The following is a 17,445-nucleotide window of genomic DNA, read 5'->3' as shown; positions in this document are numbered from 1 at the left end:
ACGGCCGGTGCACACATTGCTTTTTTTCTTCCCTTAGGAAGGCGGAACGCCAAGATATTTAAAGACCTCTCTGTGGTTCTGGAATGTTGTGAATTTACCTCAAATAGCACATGTGTTTTAATGGCACAAAAGTCTGCACTCTCACAGAATGGGACAAAATCACCTTTCAGAACAGAATGAAAGGGCCGGAAAACAGCGTGGGGCGGCGGCAAGGCTGGGCCGTGTTTTGGAAAGGAGGCCGACGTATATCAAAGCCCGTTTTCTAGTAAATATTAGTGTAGGGTTATTGTTTATTGAGTGGTGACAAGAACGAGGGGCTGTTCAACCAGCGGTGTAGCAAGTGTGCTAATGTAATGCCATTAACAGGGGAGCTGGTGGGCTTGATTATAATTGTGGGGGAGGGGTAAAGCAGAAGACTAAAAGGAGTGATGCCTACAGTACTCCATCATATCTCCAATAAGATAGGGAACCTCTTTAAAGCGCACCTGAACTCAGCACTCTTCTCTGCTCTAAAAGATACACAGCAGCATTATAACCTTTACACAAAAAGCAATTCTTTGTTACACCTGATACAAATTCTAAAATAAATCTGCACTGTTTCCAGTGGTGTAACTAGAAATCACTGGGCCTCCCTGCAAAACTTTAGATGGGGCCCCTATACCCCTCTGCGCGCCTGCGTCTTGTATGTCTCTAATGCTGCTGACAGGAAGTAGAGACATTGGCGTTGGAGACATAGAAGACGTAGGGACGCAGAGCTCCACCGCTGGGACGCGTAAGTCATAGGTGAGTGAGTGACTTTCCTGCCCATTGTCCCCGCCCATTGCCACCACTTCTGGAGGGGGGAGCTGGGAGCACTGAATGGGAGGGGGGGGGCTTGAGGTGAGGAAGGGGGTAGTTAGGCCACCTTCTCTGCCGCTGTGTGCCCACTGCCCCCTCTCCTGCTCTGCGCCCCTCTCCTGCCACTGAAAACTGTCCTGGGCTGGCCTCCCACCAGGCTCAGGACCCCCTTGCGCCTGCATCCCTTGCAGTAGCTATTGCTACGCCCCTGACTGTGTCTACTTCCTTATTCATTGAAGCAGACATATTGTTAACCTCCTGTGCTTTCAAATGGCCTTATCTGCCATCTCTGCCTTAGGTAGCCATGTGACACAGGGGAGAGATCAGATTACAATTTGTGATTAGACACAAATAAGGGGGAAATAAACAGGCTAAACTCTCTAAATACATACAGGGTGCATTTCTGTATGTATTTCTTCAGTCCTGTGCAAGAGTTCAGGTCCACTATAAGGTGGCCTTACATGATTTGACTTTCTGGGTGATGGAGAAATCCACCCTGCATGTATTTAGAATTCCCCTCATCTGTGACTAATCACAAGTTGTAATTTGATCACTCAGCTGTGTCAGCTGACTGTCTCGGCAGAGCAGCAAATTGGTAAACACAGGTTGTTAACCGTATGTCTACTTCCATGAAAGCAGGAAGCAGACACACTGCAGATTTATTGCAGGATTTGTATCAGCTGTAACAAAGAAATGGTTTTTCTTTAAAGGTTATTATGCTGTTGCTTATCTTTTAGAACAGAGAGGAAGTTCTGAGTTCAGGTCCGCTTTCATGGATGAATCTCACTGTAGATCCTCGTGTAGCATTACCGCGTAATCTCTGGTGATCTCCTGCGGGAATTGGCGATAGACTCAATGTTACCACCAAGCTTGCGGGACTAAACGCTTTAGGCGTTAGTCATCTCCCAACAAAGGCTGCATTTTATAGAAAGAGCATGAAAAAGAATAGCTAATAAAATAATTTCTAGCAATTATCCTTCATTTGGTTCAGTTAAATAAACCGGCTGGTCGGCTAGAGAACATTCTGACAAGGGTATGGGGGGGAGGGGGAAGGGGGGGGGGGGGGGCGACGACAATACTGTAAGATATCCACAGACTGGCTTCCAGCAACAAATGATTTCATAGCTCTTAAATGAATCAGATTTAGCTCAGTGGGTCAGCTATGTTTTACCATCAGAGTCACACGTGTGATAAAGGGCCCTGACATACCGCAAAAGGGTTTTGTGGGTCCTTTTCATTTTTAAAAAACTCTCTCATTTACTTGCATCAAAAATCGCAGTAAAATCACATCAAAATAATCGTGATCATGTTTTTTAAAAAAAATAGAGATCGCAGGAATTTTGCCGCAATTTTACCTCAATTTTTTTACAACTCAATGGATTGGAGGGACAGGTGTATAGCAGTGGCTGATGGAGACGGAGGGGAAGAGGAAGCTTCTGCACTGCAGATGAGTGGAGAGGTGAGTGACATTGATGGTTTGGCTACTGCATTGGGGAGGGGAGCTGGTTACCTATACTAAAAGGGGGAGTGGGAGTGGGCAAGGGAGGGATTAAGGGAGTCATCTAGCTACCTATACTTGAGGGGGAGGGGTCATCTGGCTACCTACACTGAAGGGCGGTGGCTGGTGACAGTGGCCTTGGGTGGTAAAGAGTACAAATCCGGCCCTGAGTACGAGGGCTTACCTATACAATCTGTTCAGCATGGGTAGGAAATACTGAACAATAGGTCGCTAAATTAAGCTTGGGGACATGCGTGATGATGTTAGATTTTTTTCCCAAAATGATCGTTTGCCAGGGCAATGAAATATAAGCGTTTGTACGTTACTCTACACAGATCTCTCATAGCCAGCGCTGCCGTTATCCTTCTCAAACGATGATACCCTGGAACAGATTCTGCCGCAGTAATCCTGGAACGCTGTAGGGCCATAAAATACGTAGGAAGGGATGGATTAATGTAAAGAATGCAGACTTAACTGGATTACCCAGCAGGGCCTATGTTACTGGATTCACGTACGAGCGCTGGAAACTTATATCACATCTACAATGGTCCCATAGATCGCCCGGCTGCCAAATGTCACAGGACCCGGGGTTTAGGCGAAGACCCAAGACTGCAGGCGGATTATAATCCTGTATAGAAGCAGAGAAATGGCAGTTTATGGCCTTTTTGATATTACATCTATATTTCACAAAGCGCATGATTTATATTATTTTTAATCGAGTTTAAAAACTTTGGAGCCAATTCACTGATTGGCCATATAGAACCGACGAGTGGCTTAAAGGGAACCTGAGTTGAAAGTGATATGGAGGCTGCCATATTACTTTCCTTGTAAACAATGCCAGTTGCCGATTTGGAAAAACGGCACAGCACCTGACAATTGCCCTAACGGGCCCTGGTAACACTCCACAGCCCACTGATACCCATAGCTGTGCACACACTACTGCTATTGTGGCCACATTAAGTTGCAGGCACAATACCACTCCAGTACATTATTTGTAGGAATGTATTGCGATTTCTGCCCTTTAGGGATTAAAACCTGACTCTGAGTCAACTCTGTAATTTTTGGTGGGACTTTTGGCATGGATCATGCCAGTCCAGGTGTTAGACTCCTTGAAAAAACGTTTCCATCACTTTTGTGGCAAGAAACAGTCCCTGTAGGCTTTAAAATTCGCCTGCCCATTTCGCAAACATATGCGGAAGTACGAGTTCGCTATTTGCGAACCCAAATTTGATGTACAAGACATCTCTACCTGCTACCTCCTTCCCTCCCTGTGGCCACTGGCCACTAATCGTCTTAGCTTCTCGGGGGCTGCTTCCTCTATAACAGTCCGCGGTCCCTTGCTTGTGATGCCGCCAGCGCACAGGTCTTTGGTTGCACTGCAGCTATAATGTGCAGTGCAATTTGTCGGTTGCTGCGCGATCATTCCAATCCCAAATCGGGGTGGGGTGGGGGATGGGAGTTGGGGCGCATCCTCACAAGTTTGCTTCAGGCAGCAAAAAATAAACCGGCCCTGGTTTTCATCTAGTGGTACACCAATTAGGACCAGTCAGTTGACCTGATCCACACTTTAAAGATAAAAATAAAGAATTGATTTTTTATTTTATGCCCGACAGTTACACTTTAAGCTATATTTGGTACTTCTCCACTTCCAAGTGTTGTTCAGCAGTGCACAATGCCTGTTTAGCAACGGTTTAATAACTGTTCCCTCATTAACAAAGGTGGCTTTCTAAAACTGTGTGCTATCTGAGAGAAGTGGAGATACAAAAAAAAGTGATGATGAAAATCTCAGAGTGCCGCTGTTTATAAATAGGCCCCTATGGGCAGTTCCCTCCCCCAGGTCTGTGAGTCTCCTCCTAAATATGTATTGGTAAGATAACTGGATTCTATCAATGAATTAAACCTTAACCATGGAAAATAGACACTGGATTCTGAGTGGGAAGAGATGCAATTTTTTTGAGTCTCTTTGAGGTTCGGTGAGTGAGTACGTATATTTTACTATACGCTTAAGCGGCCCCTATTCTCACATTAACCCTCCATCCTGATGTCAGACAAGAAACTTCCTCCTAATGCATAACTGTAACACCCCTCCTAATCAGAGATGGATCCTCCACAAGGCAAACCTAGGCAGTTGCTTAGGGCCTGGAGAGAGTCTAGGAGCCTGGTAAATGCCAGTCCCAACCAAATCTTACTAAAAAGCCAGGTGATCATCTGAAAAACTGCTATCTTGCCTCATCTTAAAAAAAGTTTGATACCTAACAAGAAGGAAGGCTCTGGATTCCTTATAGCCTTCCTGATCCTCTCTGGGTCCCCTAGTTCCACCGCAAGGCCCCCCATTCCAGTGTCCAACTCCCTTTCTGCTCCTAATGTCTAACACTAACCTCCCCTTCCTAATAGTACAAGGTGAACAGAGGTGCCAAAAGAGTAAAAATAGAGACAACTTTTAAAACATGGGGAGGCAGTCTGGGCCAAGCACCTCTGTCGACAGAGGCGTTTGGCCCAGACTGAGACCTGCATTTGCCATATACTCCTACCCCATTGCCTGATGAAGCAGGGTCATACCTGCGAAATGCGTTGCAAAAAACCTTGGAGTGTATCAATAAATTTTCTATGTTTTAAATGTTAATACGTTGTTGTGTTTACTTGGAGGAGGTAAGTCCACCACTGCCTTCCTATGTTTTCAAAGTTTTATCTATTTTCACTCTTTTGGCGCCTCTGTTTACCTTGCACAATACGAGTCCACCCACTGGACTGGTGTTACCCCTTTCTTCTGATCGATGGAGAGTGACTTCTTAACCCTGAGTGGGGACAGGCTTAACCTTCCCACCTGCATCTAAAGTGGTTGCCTGAGTGGTAACCCTGGCTTGTGAGTATAAAGATACTTACTCTATTATCAATTAGCACATACTACACTATATCGAGCTCTCTGTGTCATTCCTTATTTGATATTGCAAGCTCCCATTCCTAATGCCTGTACCCACGTCGCGAGATTGCGGAAACGATCGTACGACGCTCAAAGTATTACCGGTCATTGAGAAAATCAGCGTCAAAATGGATTGCTTAGGGAGCAATGTGATGTTAAACGTTCTTAGTAATGTGCCGTATAACACATTAGTGCTACATTAACGTGAACCTGAACCAAGCAAGATTACTTAAAATAAACACATGAATCTGATGTACCTGCAAATGAATATCACATACTTACCTTGCTGCCAGCTCCTCTCAGAAACTCCCCATTTTTGTCTAACAATGATTCCTTCCAGTACTGCCAACATTTTTTCAGAATTAAAATATATCTGTTGCTGTCAGTTATATATTATTTGCTGTCAGTTATAACAGAAAGGACAACTGATGTGCAAGGTAATGCCCATGTTCCCCTGTAGCTCAAGTGGGCATTATTACAGTCTAAGAGTGTAATTAACAGGAAGCTGTTATGGGGTAATGCCCATTTTTTAAATGGAGGACGGAGAATTCCATCAATCACAGAGGACAAACAGGACGCAGGAAAGGAGAAAGAGGTTGATGAGTAGACTACACAGGAGGTAAGTATGATGTGTGTATATTTATTTTGACTTTTAATTTTTTAAATTCAGGTTTGCTTTAATGCAAGAGATATAAATGAATGCACTCAAGGCCATCATCAATTGAGGGCAGGAGGGGTTTTCTGTTATATGCTCCCAACTTGAAGCAGCATGACGGGTTCTTGCCTTAAAGTGTAACTGTCAGGCATAAAATCAAAAATCAGTTCTTTTTTTTATCTAATAACCAAGTAATATGGATGATAACCAGGCAATCCAAAATGTTTAATCACGATTACTTTTCTTGTTGATAAACAATTATTTGCCAGTTTATCTTACTCTCATTTGGTACACACAAAATCTGGACTGGTACACAAAAAGGAAGTTGCAGGGCATGCTGGGTTGTCCTTTTTTGCTTCTCTACTTCCCCCTCAGACGTACCTAATGCAGCCTGATTGGCTGAAGCCTCTTTTCCTCCCATTTTCCCCTCCCACACCTCTGTTCCTCTCTGATTGGCCAATATTTCTCATGCAGAGACAATGCACTTTCTATAGTGAAGGGTGGGAAAATCAGGCAGAGGAGAGTAAAGGTGGCCACTAATAATCCAATTTCTAGCGAAAAATCGTTTGAGCGATCAGAAATTCTGATGATCGGAAGTGAAATATTGTAATACATCATTCACTACACCATCAACAAACCAATCTTTGCTTCCTATCACAACCAACAAGAAAATCCACATTTTGGTTCGACAAAAATTTGTTCGACGACATTTTTTTCCCTCGTTCATAATCAATTGTGTCCACCCACTGAGATTATTTACAACCAATCCGATCAAAATTTCTGATCGATCGAACGATTTTTCGCTACAAATTAGACCGTTAGTGGCCACCTTCAGAGAGGAAATTACATGAGGATTGGCTTCAAAATAACCACAGTTAAAATGGGAAATGCTAAGAAGGATTTTGTCTTTTTTTTACTGTAGAAAAATATCACTAAAATCAAAATATGGACAGTGCAGTACATATGCAAGTAGAGCAAGTATTTATCTAGTTATATATGTGTTTTTTCTGAGATATTATGGCTGACAGCTCCTCTTTAAAGTCCATGGAAATCGGTCTGTAGATGGAATAAACACACCTCTTCTATATTTAGCCATAGCAGATAAGGTAAGAGGTGGCCGTGACAGACTGAGAGCTCAGAAAAAACCTTCTCCTAAAATCCAGTGGAAAATTTCCCTTTTTAATGCAACTACAGATAACAGCTTCCTCTCCACACTGTAGCTGCCCCAGCTTCCCAAAATAAAGCAAGGCAGCCACAGCCTCTCTATCTGTGTGCTGCTGTCATCACATCTGGAGAAGTGAGCCATGTCTCTCTCTAGCTATCTCCAGCCCTGTCCCTCCTACCACTACAGCCAAGCCCCTCCAGCCTACAGCAAGCCCTCCAATCCCAGGCAGAGCGGTTATTGCGTCACCGAGGGAGGCCTGCACCTCTGTGACGTCAAAGGTATTCCCCCACATGGGTCACGTGGAGCTGGGAGGACAAGAGGCGGCTTCATAACTCTGAGAAGCTCGCTGCTCAGGAGCTGAGCCAAGCCTCACACACTGGTCTCTCTGTACAGTCAATTTCATGATTAAATACTCAGGTCACTTCTGCCTTTCTCCAGCCTTGTACAAACAACGAGCTCAGTCCTGTTGACTTCAACCAAGAGAAAAAAAAAACAGTCAACCCAGAAAACGTTCTCCTTACAGGATTCAAGCGTCACATTGTCCCAGCACATTGTGTGTTTTAGAAGGCCACGTGTTTGTCTCCTTCTCCTTCTCCTTCTTGGCCAGGCCGGTCTCTCTTAATGACTTCACTTTTCATTATAGCAGAAATTGGCCAAATAATGCTAAAAGCCCCTCAATCTGTTCCAGCTGAGCTTTGGGTCGGCGCCCAAACAGGGAGGGGATCCACAAATGTGGTTTTCTAATACAGTGCGGCTATCTGCAGGCTGATGAGCTGCCAGTAGCCTCACCCTGGACATCATTAGATGGGCTCACGTTGAAATGGGTACCTAGCGTGCCACGTTTCAACCTCAAGGGTCCATGGAGGAAAGACTGGGGTCGCCCGGTAGAGGAATGGTTAATCTTCTACAGGAAGAGAATTTACAAATGCCTGCCTGCCTGCAGTGTAACCGTTACAGGACTCAGAAATGATGGAATCATGTTACAGAGCTCTATGACAGCATTGTGTAATGGTTGCAGAATCCTACATGGCTGACAGAGGGCCAAAAAAGATTGCTGCTCTTAGCAACCAGTCAGGTCTAGGTCATGGAATAGTGTGATGTCATCACCTATTTGTTGTAGTTCTCCAGGATACTGATACAGTAATGCCAACCGTTAGCCATAGCAACCAGTAAGGCCTAGGTCATGGAACAGTGTGACATCATCACCTAATTGTTATATATCTCCAAGTTTCTGATACAGTATAGAAGCCAACTGTTAGCCGTAGCAACCACTCAGGTCAAGGTCATGGAACAGTGTGATGATGTCATCACCTACTTGTTATAGATCTCCAGGATACTGATACAGTACAGAAGCAAATGGTTAGCCATAGCAACAAGTCTGGTCTGAGTCATGGAAGCCTGCGATGTCGTAACCTGTTACAGAACTCTCAGACGCCGATACAGTATAGCAACCAATGGTTGCCCATAGACAAGTCAAGTCTCAGTCAAAGTATGATGACATCATGGAACGGTTAAAGAACTCTAATATGCTGAAACAGTGTACCAACCAATTACTGCTCCTGGTAACCAGTCATAGTTCCAGTAATAGGATTCTACACTATGGTTATGGATGGTTCCACTTAATTTCCTAAGCTGGCCCCGCACTATGCTATCTCATTGTACAATCTTTATGCAGTCTTAATTTCCAATCCTGTGTCGGACATTGGCACTTTCCAGTTCAGTCCCAACATCAGACATAGTCCAACATGGGAAAACATGGCTGCCTCTAGGGGCGCTGTTGCTGGATAAAATCTGGCACAGCGTCAGCACCTGTGAATCAAATGCTCCGCCACTGCGCCACATTATTTAAATATTACATGGGCACATTTGGGCTCCACATTAGGAGCAGCATTACCGCATGTAGTCCAGGATGCCATCAGCTTATGTGGATCGAAGTGTTCAATGAAGTCCAACACATTGTTCCCCTTGGGTACCATGCAGCACTGCATAATTCTGTAATAGTGCTGGCACATGTGCTCCAGCTGACTCCACCTCCATCTGATGTTGGGTTGTCTCCTTGCTCTAGTGCAAGAAGGAAGCCCCCCCCCCCCAATCCCAGCAATAGCCTGAAATTTGGTTGAATATGGCAGACAACACCTCTACGCCACTGTTTACCAGGCACGTGCGCGGTGTGGTGGGGGGATTACTCTGGGTGCTCAATCACCACCCCTTTTTTTACTAGCATCATGTGGGAAGCACTACCCTGGCTCAGTTACTACTGTCATGGAGGGAGGGACCACCAGCTGCTGCTTGGAGTAATGGAGAAAGTCAGGGGCCAACTGTTTTGGGGACCTGTCTTATCGGAGGAGAAGGCCACACGTCACTGCAGGTAAAGGTGGGTGGGGAGAACCGGGGAAGGCTGCCCAACAGTCCCTACTGTCATGGGTTGGGGTAACCCTTTTACACTTTGGTGGTGTGGGATTTGGAATGATCGCACTGCACCAGAACCCCCCCAAAAAACAAAACTAACAAAGCACTTTTGGAATTATCGCAAAAGTTGGCTGGCAGTGGTAACGCACTGCACTTGGTAACCGCCGCATTGAGCTATCATTGCTTTTGCGATGGGATGCAACGTTCAGGGTATGCGGCGATACGGTGAGTGTAAAAGGGGCATAAATTAAACACTTAATTTATTACAATTGAACTAGGGCCCCTTTTTTAAAAAAAAATTTGAACACCCCCAAGTTAAGGATCCTCTGCATGGCCGTGCTGTTTACAGATTTCAGTGTCTATCTGAACTATGGCAAGACTTGGGCTGCTAATGTAACATAAACGTTCTGTGCTACACAGTAGAAAAAAAGAGATGTGTGCTCAGACCTGTCAACTCCTGACTAAATACTGGCTGCCTCAAGTCATCTGACTAATTAAAATGGCAAAACGTATGCAAATTGCATTCGCCCACCAGAATATGCAGGATCTAACCTGTCCACCTATCTTCCTGCAGGAGTTGGCCCACGCAAAATTTTGCATCTCAACAGGGGTGCCACGTGTGTAGGCCTCCTTGTACCCCCAAGAAATGAAGGGCAGCGCAGACCCCCCCACAAGGGATCCATTGCCCGGGAGCACCGCAACTGCCCCCCATGGGTGGGGGGAGCGAGAGAGCATGGCCAGCACACCCCCCAGACATGGCCTGTGCCATAAACGTTCACCACTAGATATAAGTGAATAATGTCTGTCCTCAGTGACATCATATCCTGACCATGCACAAGCATGCCAGATAAAGATTCTGATTTTTTTTTTTTTTTACTTCACTGCCATGTGCTTGTTCCAGGACAGTGATTGGTTGGGTAACAAAGCCAGGATCAGTAGGACAGCTCACTCTGTAACACGCCCTTTAAAATTTCCTGATGGCAGATTCCCCATCCTTACAGGTCCACTTTAACAAGGCTGAGCTCTCCTAGCTCAGAGAATGAAAGCCCAAGTGTGATTGGTTACTTTAGCGACGCCCCTAAATCCCCTCTTTTTTGGTTTCAGAAATCACAGATGGAGGGTTGGTGGTGGTGGATGCTGCTGCTGCTGCTGCCTCAGTACAGCTAGGGATTTCTTCAGTTTTTATTGCAGTGTGGCGGTTACAGAATCCTGAGCCTGGATACAGAGTATGTTATGGAATCTAAAGCTATAGATACAATGTAACAAGCAGAGGATTCTGAGCTGTTCCCCCAGTGATGGAACTCTGTGTTGTGTTCATACAGAATAGTCGCTGCAAATACAATGTCACAGTTATGATACTGATCTGCAGATAAAACTACCCTGATGCACTAAACACTGGTAAAGTTGCCATGCACATTTTACCAAGGTAATACATGTGTTGCTATGGTAACAGGCTTTACCCCATGCATTACCATAGCAATGCACATTAACCCGGTAACACACGTGGTGCTAATAAGTTACCGGCGGTGATCCCCGGCATTAGTACCGGTAAAATTGCTGTGCGCGTGGAGAAAAAAAAGATGGGAAAACTTGTGCGACAGAAAAAGGAATGTCAGTAGAAAACCAATGGTGATGACACTATAGTAGTTCCTCAATACCTGGCTGTATGGTGGGCTTGTGAGAAAGAGGGAGGAGTGTTCTGTAGTGAAGTAGCGTTTCGGCGTTTCCAAGCCTTCATCAGGTGAACGTCACTGGGGCACTTTGCATAGCCCCCCCCCCCCCCCTCCACAGGCTGTATTGTGTTTTGTCCCTAGGGCAGCCTCCATCCCATTGCTGGCTTACAGTGCAGAGGGCAGGCACTTTTTCTTAACTCCGCCCCCATTGCCTCACGTCACAGTCCGCCTGCTTGGAGAGATGTGCCCATTGCGGTGTTATGACGCCATGTTGACATTCTGCATCTCCATGGAGGGCCAAGACGCATGCGTGGATGAGCTACCCACGTTACTTAGGTTATGACCTCACATTATTTAAACTGACATGTGCATGCCAGTGACAGTTACCTGACGAAGGTGTGGATACACCGAAACAATGCATGGAAATGCATGCTATGTGAGTTTCAGCGCATGGATTATGCAGATAAGCCTAGCTGGATCAGCTGGTTTACTTTCCCTCTATGTCACTTTACAGTGGTTTGACAATGCAGTAAAACGCAGAGAAATGCATGGAAATGCGCAATGAAATGCACAAAAACTCACAGACAAATTAATGCGCTTTTACATGCATTTTAATGCATCTCAAAGCATTTACTAGTGGGAATGAGCCCTAAATGGAATTCCAATGGAAGTCTCAGCTGTAGTTACAAAGCAAGCGTTGTAGACTACTGAGCTGAGGTTACAATGTGACAGTTATACAATACTGAGATGCAGTTACAATGTAACAGTAATGGAATGCTGAGCTGCAGTTACAATGTAACAGTTATACAGTACTGAGCTGCAGTTACAATGTAACAGTTATACAGTATTGAGCTGCAGTTACAATGTAACAGTTATACAGTACTGACTGAGCTGCAGTTACAATGTAACAGTTATGGAATGCTGAGCTGCAGTTACAATGTAACAGTTATGCAGTACATGCAGTACTGAGCTGCAGTTACAATGTAACAGTTATACAGTACTGACTGAGCTGCAGTTACAATGTAACAGTTATGGAATGTTGAGCTGCAGTTACAATGTAACAGTTATGGAATGCTGAGCTGCAGTTACAATGTAACAGTTATGGAATGCTGAGCTGCAGTTACAATGTAACAGTTATGGAATGCTGAGCTGCAGTTACAATGTAACAGTTATACAGTACTGAGCTGATACAGTACTGAGCTGCAGTTACAATGTAACAGTAATGGAATGCTGAGCTGCAGTTACAATGTAACAGTTATACTGTACTGAGCTGCAGTTACAATGTAACAGTTATACAGTACTGAGCTGCAGTTACAATGTAACAGTTATACAGTACTGAGCTGCAGTTACAATGTAACAGTTATACAGCACTGAGCTGCAGTTACAATGTAACAGTTATGGAATGCTGGGCTGCAGTTACAATGTAACAGTTATACAGTACTGAGCTGCAGTTACAATGTAACAGTTATACAGCACTGAGCTGCAGTTACAATGTAACAGTTATGGAATGCAGAGCTGCAGTTGCAATATAACAGTTATGAGACGCTGTGCTGTACATACAGTATAGAATATATAAACCTGTATAGAATTCTATGTTGCCACTGAGCTGTGGCTATAATGCAAGGACTGTTGTACTTCCCTATTACTCTACCTCCCCCCCCCCCCCCCCCCCCCCAAGTGCTGATAGAATTCAGGACAAGCAGAGATGTAAAGCAGAACATCCTTCTTCTATTCACATGCCCTGCTGGAGAGGTGTGAGGACAGGCCTGCCTGTGGGCCCAGCCTGCCTCTGACAAAGCCCACCCTGCCTCTGCCATGTGAATAGAGGTGTCTGTGTCACATCATCCCTAAGTCCTTTTGTCATAGCTTGTGAGGTTGGACTTGACACCCTCCCCATACCTAGACAAGTCCTTGGCACGCACTTCTGTATTCCTGTAGGCAATCATCGGAGCCCCCCATCTCCCCTCCCCTCTCCCTCAGCCATCATTGGCTGCCCTATAGGGGAAGGAGCTAAAGAATGAATGGGGACTTTCTATCACAATACACATATGCAATGGAACACTTACTAGCAACTGTAAGAATCCATTGCCTGGGGGTGGATATGTTCCTGGCTATAGAATAATGGTGGGTTAAATGTAAATTACACTTAAGGCTTCCATATGTGTATTATTCTCTTATCCCTTACATTACTGTATGTATATGATGGCATGCGTACCTATACGTGGCTGATTTGTGTACTATGTCTAAATATGGATAGTATAGCAAGTGAGTGCTGTGAGTATATGTAGGTGATGAGTACAGTATAGAAAGTGGGTGTTGTGTGTGTATATGTGGGTGATAAGTACAGTATAGAAAGTGGGTGCTATATGGGTGATGAGTACAGTATAGAAAGTGGGTGCTGTGTGTATATGTGGGTGATGAGTACAGTATAGAAAGTGGGTGCTGTGTGTATATGTGGGTGATGAGTACAGTATAGAAAGTGGGTGCTGTGTGTATATGTGGGTGACAAGTACAGTATACAAAGTGGGTGCTGTGTGTATATGGGGGATGAGTACAGTATAGAAAGTGGGTGTTGTGTGTATATGTGGGTGATGAGTACAGTATAGAAAGTGGGTGCTGTGTGTATATGTATGTGAGTGATGAGTACAGTATAGAAAGTGGGTGCTATATGGGTGATGAGTACAGTATAGAAAGTGGGTGCTGTGTGCATATGGGGATGAGTACAGTATAGAAAGTGGGTGCTGTGTGTACATGTGGGTGATGAGTACAGCATAGAAAGTGGGTGCTGTGTGTACATGTGGGTGATGAGTACAGCATAGAAAGTGGGTGCTGTGTGTATATGTGGGTGATGAGTACAGTATAAAAAGTGGGTGCTGTGTGTATATGTTGGTGAAAAGTACAGTCTAGAAAGTGGATGCTGTGTACAGTATACTAAAAAAAAATGTTGGTGATGCGGACATAATATATATATATATATATATATATATATATATATATATATATATATATATATATATATATATGAATTCTCTCTGTCACCCTTCTCTTCTATAACCAGGAGACAGCTGCCAAGTTTCTGCTTGCTCTGTAGAACTGCTAGTCCCAGCAGTACCCACCCCCAGTCCTCTCCCTTCTCACCAGCTGCTGTGCTCCTCTCCCCATCTCCATCCCTGCTGCAGCAGAAAACTTTTTTCCCCCACGTGCAACACACAGCAAACGAGACAGAAAAAAAAAAAAGAAAGAAGGAAAAAGACAAAAAAGACACCCCCTCCTCAGCCATCACTGTACCTTGAGTGTCATCCAGGGCTCCGGTGGTCGCAGCAGGCTCTGTGTGGTCTCCAATAATACTGAGGTAATAGGACAGATCAGCTCCGACCAGCAAGCTTGAGGCTGTCATCAAAGTGTACAAAAATCACCACTGAGAGCAAAGTTAAGTGGTTGTGTTCAAAAATGTTCAAAAAGGCAGCATTACAAAATTAAAAAAAGAAAATAAAAAAATGTAAAAAGTTCAAAAAAGAAAATCCACTTTTAATTCCAAGTTTTTCGTTTGGTTGTGACTTGTGAGAAGCGTTCTGTGCAGGCTGTGGGGAGTGGGGGAGCTGTGCTGGTGTGTCAGTGGGCAGTGCGGGGCTTGGAGTGGTTGGCAGTCCCAGATGTGCAGCATCAGTCAGCAGCAGATCCCCTCTATGAGCTCCAAGCAGCGCCCTGGACTCCTCTTTAAGCAAACTTCTCCAAACCATCAGCGATTAATTTTTTCCAGACCTTCTCTTTTGACGTTTCCTCTTCCCCCCCCACCACCTCTCTCTTTGGTTGGTGCTGCTGTAGCTTTTACTTGCTACAACTTAAGGGGGTCTTTAAACCAGTTAAAAAAAAGTGATGCTAAAGCTTTATTAGGGGTGGGACTTTGGGAGGAGGGGAGATGGAGTAAGAGAAAAAAAATCTCTCATTCAGATTTTTCTTCCTTGGCAAGAGGAAAAAAAATCGTCCCAATTACTATAATTGTAACCAGTTGAAAAGACTTCAATGCACATAAACTGTCACCACCTGAATTTATAATAATTATAATTTTTTTTTCGTTAATGTGGAGGGGACAGGGGACGTTATTTTGATCTTATTTTAAGTCTTCAAAGTTTTGCTCAACACAAAAACTTTTTTTTTTTTTCACAAACTTTTCGACCCCTACTTAACACCCCCCCACCCCTTAGGGCCTGGCTGGACCAAGCTGTGGTGCTGCTCTGCCCGTGGTGCTGATGAGATAAGAGCCAGCAGGACCGTTACATCAGAGGCTCTGCAAGGGTTAAACAGACAAAGGATGCTGCCCGAGGCTGTTTAAGACCCCCTTATGGGACTTATTTCTCTAGTCAGTTGGTAGGGGATGCATAAAACAGAGAGAGGTTTTTTTTCGCCTCGCAGATTTCCAAGAAAGCAGTGCCCCCCCCGGACAGCGGCAACGTTTTATAATATCAGACTTTTAGTCCCCTCCGGAGAAAAGTTACAGTTTGCAGAATGTCATTCAAGAGAGACGGCGTTCTGAGGAACGGACGGTAGATGGCGCTGTTGAGAAAATAATGGCTCCATAGATAGAAGCTGTGCTTGTAAGGCAGTACTGTGTGCAAGGCTGTCTCTCCAGAGCTGCAATACTGAGGCCAGTGTGTGTGTCTTTCCAGCTGAGTGTGCATTCAGCAGCAGGAGATTCTCAATACAAATGGCAAAGTGTCACTGAGGGGTCCTCGTGTCACCACCCACTAATGTCACATTATTGGAGGCCTAATGCTGCAGAAATAACTGTTTACTGATGTGTGTCCAGTCTAAATGTTCCTTCCCTCCCCCCTCCTACAGAAGGGGAATAGATTGAAGCAATCGGCTCCTTTTAAATGGGGACTCAATAATAGTATTTCGGTGGACTTATTAATATTATCATTGGTTTATAAAGTGCCAACATATTCCGTGGCACTGTACCAAGTAGGAAAACAAACATAGGGTACTTAAAGCGGACCCAAACCAAACTTTTTTTTATTCAAAATATTTAGTTGCACCACTCTGACACATACAAAGATAAATACTCCTTCGAGCCTATGAGCATTTCAGTGCATGCTTTTCACCCTTCTCTTTCCAGAACTAGGGTTATACAGGTGGCAGCCGTTACTTCTGAGCTTAGTAGGAGGTTTTAGATCATGGGTGTGTTTGTCATCAGCTACCCTCCCTCACAGGGGCGTCGTCTATGTGAAATCTCACACAAGCTGAGATCACCTCCCCTGTGACATCATCGGTAGCAGCCTCTGTTTTGTTTTTGTTTTTTATCTCCTCCACCAGTCTTCCGGATTCTGTCCCGGCAATATGAAAGGAAGGGAGGGCTCCCTCCAATAAATGTAGAATATTTTGTATTTGTCATCATGCAGCTGAAAAAAAGGCTGCTATTTATTATTATAAATTAGAAAATAGATTTTATTTCTGAAATCTTGTATTTTTAATTTGGGTCCACTTTAATAATATATACAATGATTTACATCAGATATGGACACCGGTACAAAATACAGGACTGGTGATTACACTGACTAATGTAACATGATGAATAAAATGTATAGCAGTGCAAGCTTCCTTCCAGGCTTCCTTTAAAATCTAAGAGAGTGGAGGGATAAGGACACATTAGGGGGGGGGGGGGGCGTATACATATTCAGGGCCGGGCCGAGGCATAGGCTGGAGAGGCTCCAGCCTCAGGGCGCAGTGTAGGAGGGGGCGCACAATTCATTTATCTGTCATTCCTAATTGTGTATGAAGCAGAAAGAAATAAGAAAAGGAGATACATGGCAGTGACTGCAAGCCAGATAACTAGAGATTAAGGTGTTGGGGAGGTTGTGGGCCCTGTGGCCCTCTTAGTCTAATAGCAATCAGTGTGTGACGGCTGGGGTGGGAGGGATGGAGGGGCGCACTTTGGTGTCTCAGCCTTGGGTGCTGGAGGACCTTGTCCCGGCTCTGTACATATTCCAAGGAGGGGTCTTGGACAGTGATCTGCAAACTTGGCTCTACAGCTGTTAAGGAACTACAAGTCCCACAATGCATTGCGGGAGTCTGACAGCCTCATTCATGATTCATAAAGGCAAATACATTGTGGGACTTGTAGTTCCTTAACAGCTGGAGAGCCAGGTTTGCAGATCACTGGCCTAGGACAAAGAAGATGGGGATTAGACCATGGTGAACAGGTGGGTATTTAGGGCATGGTCGAAGGTGGGGGTTGTAAGGACGTTCCAGAGATCATGAGTTCACTCTTTTCCATGTTAATCTTTAGGA

At 44.6% G+C, this 17,445-nt stretch overlaps 1 protein-coding gene across 1 annotated transcript in view; it reads right to left on the bottom strand.

The window, feature by feature from the left end:
- Positions 1-14,967, bottom strand: part of HAS2 (hyaluronan synthase 2) — a 48,351-nt gene extending 33,384 nt beyond the window's left edge. Inside the window, exon 1 of the mRNA XM_068237973.1 lies at positions 14,446-14,967. Coding sequence (XP_068094074.1) covers positions 14,446-14,457 — 12 coding nt within the window. The 5' untranslated portion in view covers positions 14,458-14,967. The remainder of the gene's footprint in view (positions 1-14,445) is intronic.
- Positions 14,968-17,445: the final 2,478 nt, after the last annotated feature.

This window comes from Hyperolius riggenbachi, chromosome 5, assembly GCF_040937935.1.
Source record: "Hyperolius riggenbachi isolate aHypRig1 chromosome 5, aHypRig1.pri, whole genome shotgun sequence".
NCBI lineage: Eukaryota > Metazoa > Chordata > Amphibia > Anura > Hyperoliidae > Hyperolius > Hyperolius riggenbachi.
The sequence above is the reverse complement of the archived record's forward strand: the minus strand, read 5'-3'. Positions and strand labels throughout refer to the sequence as shown.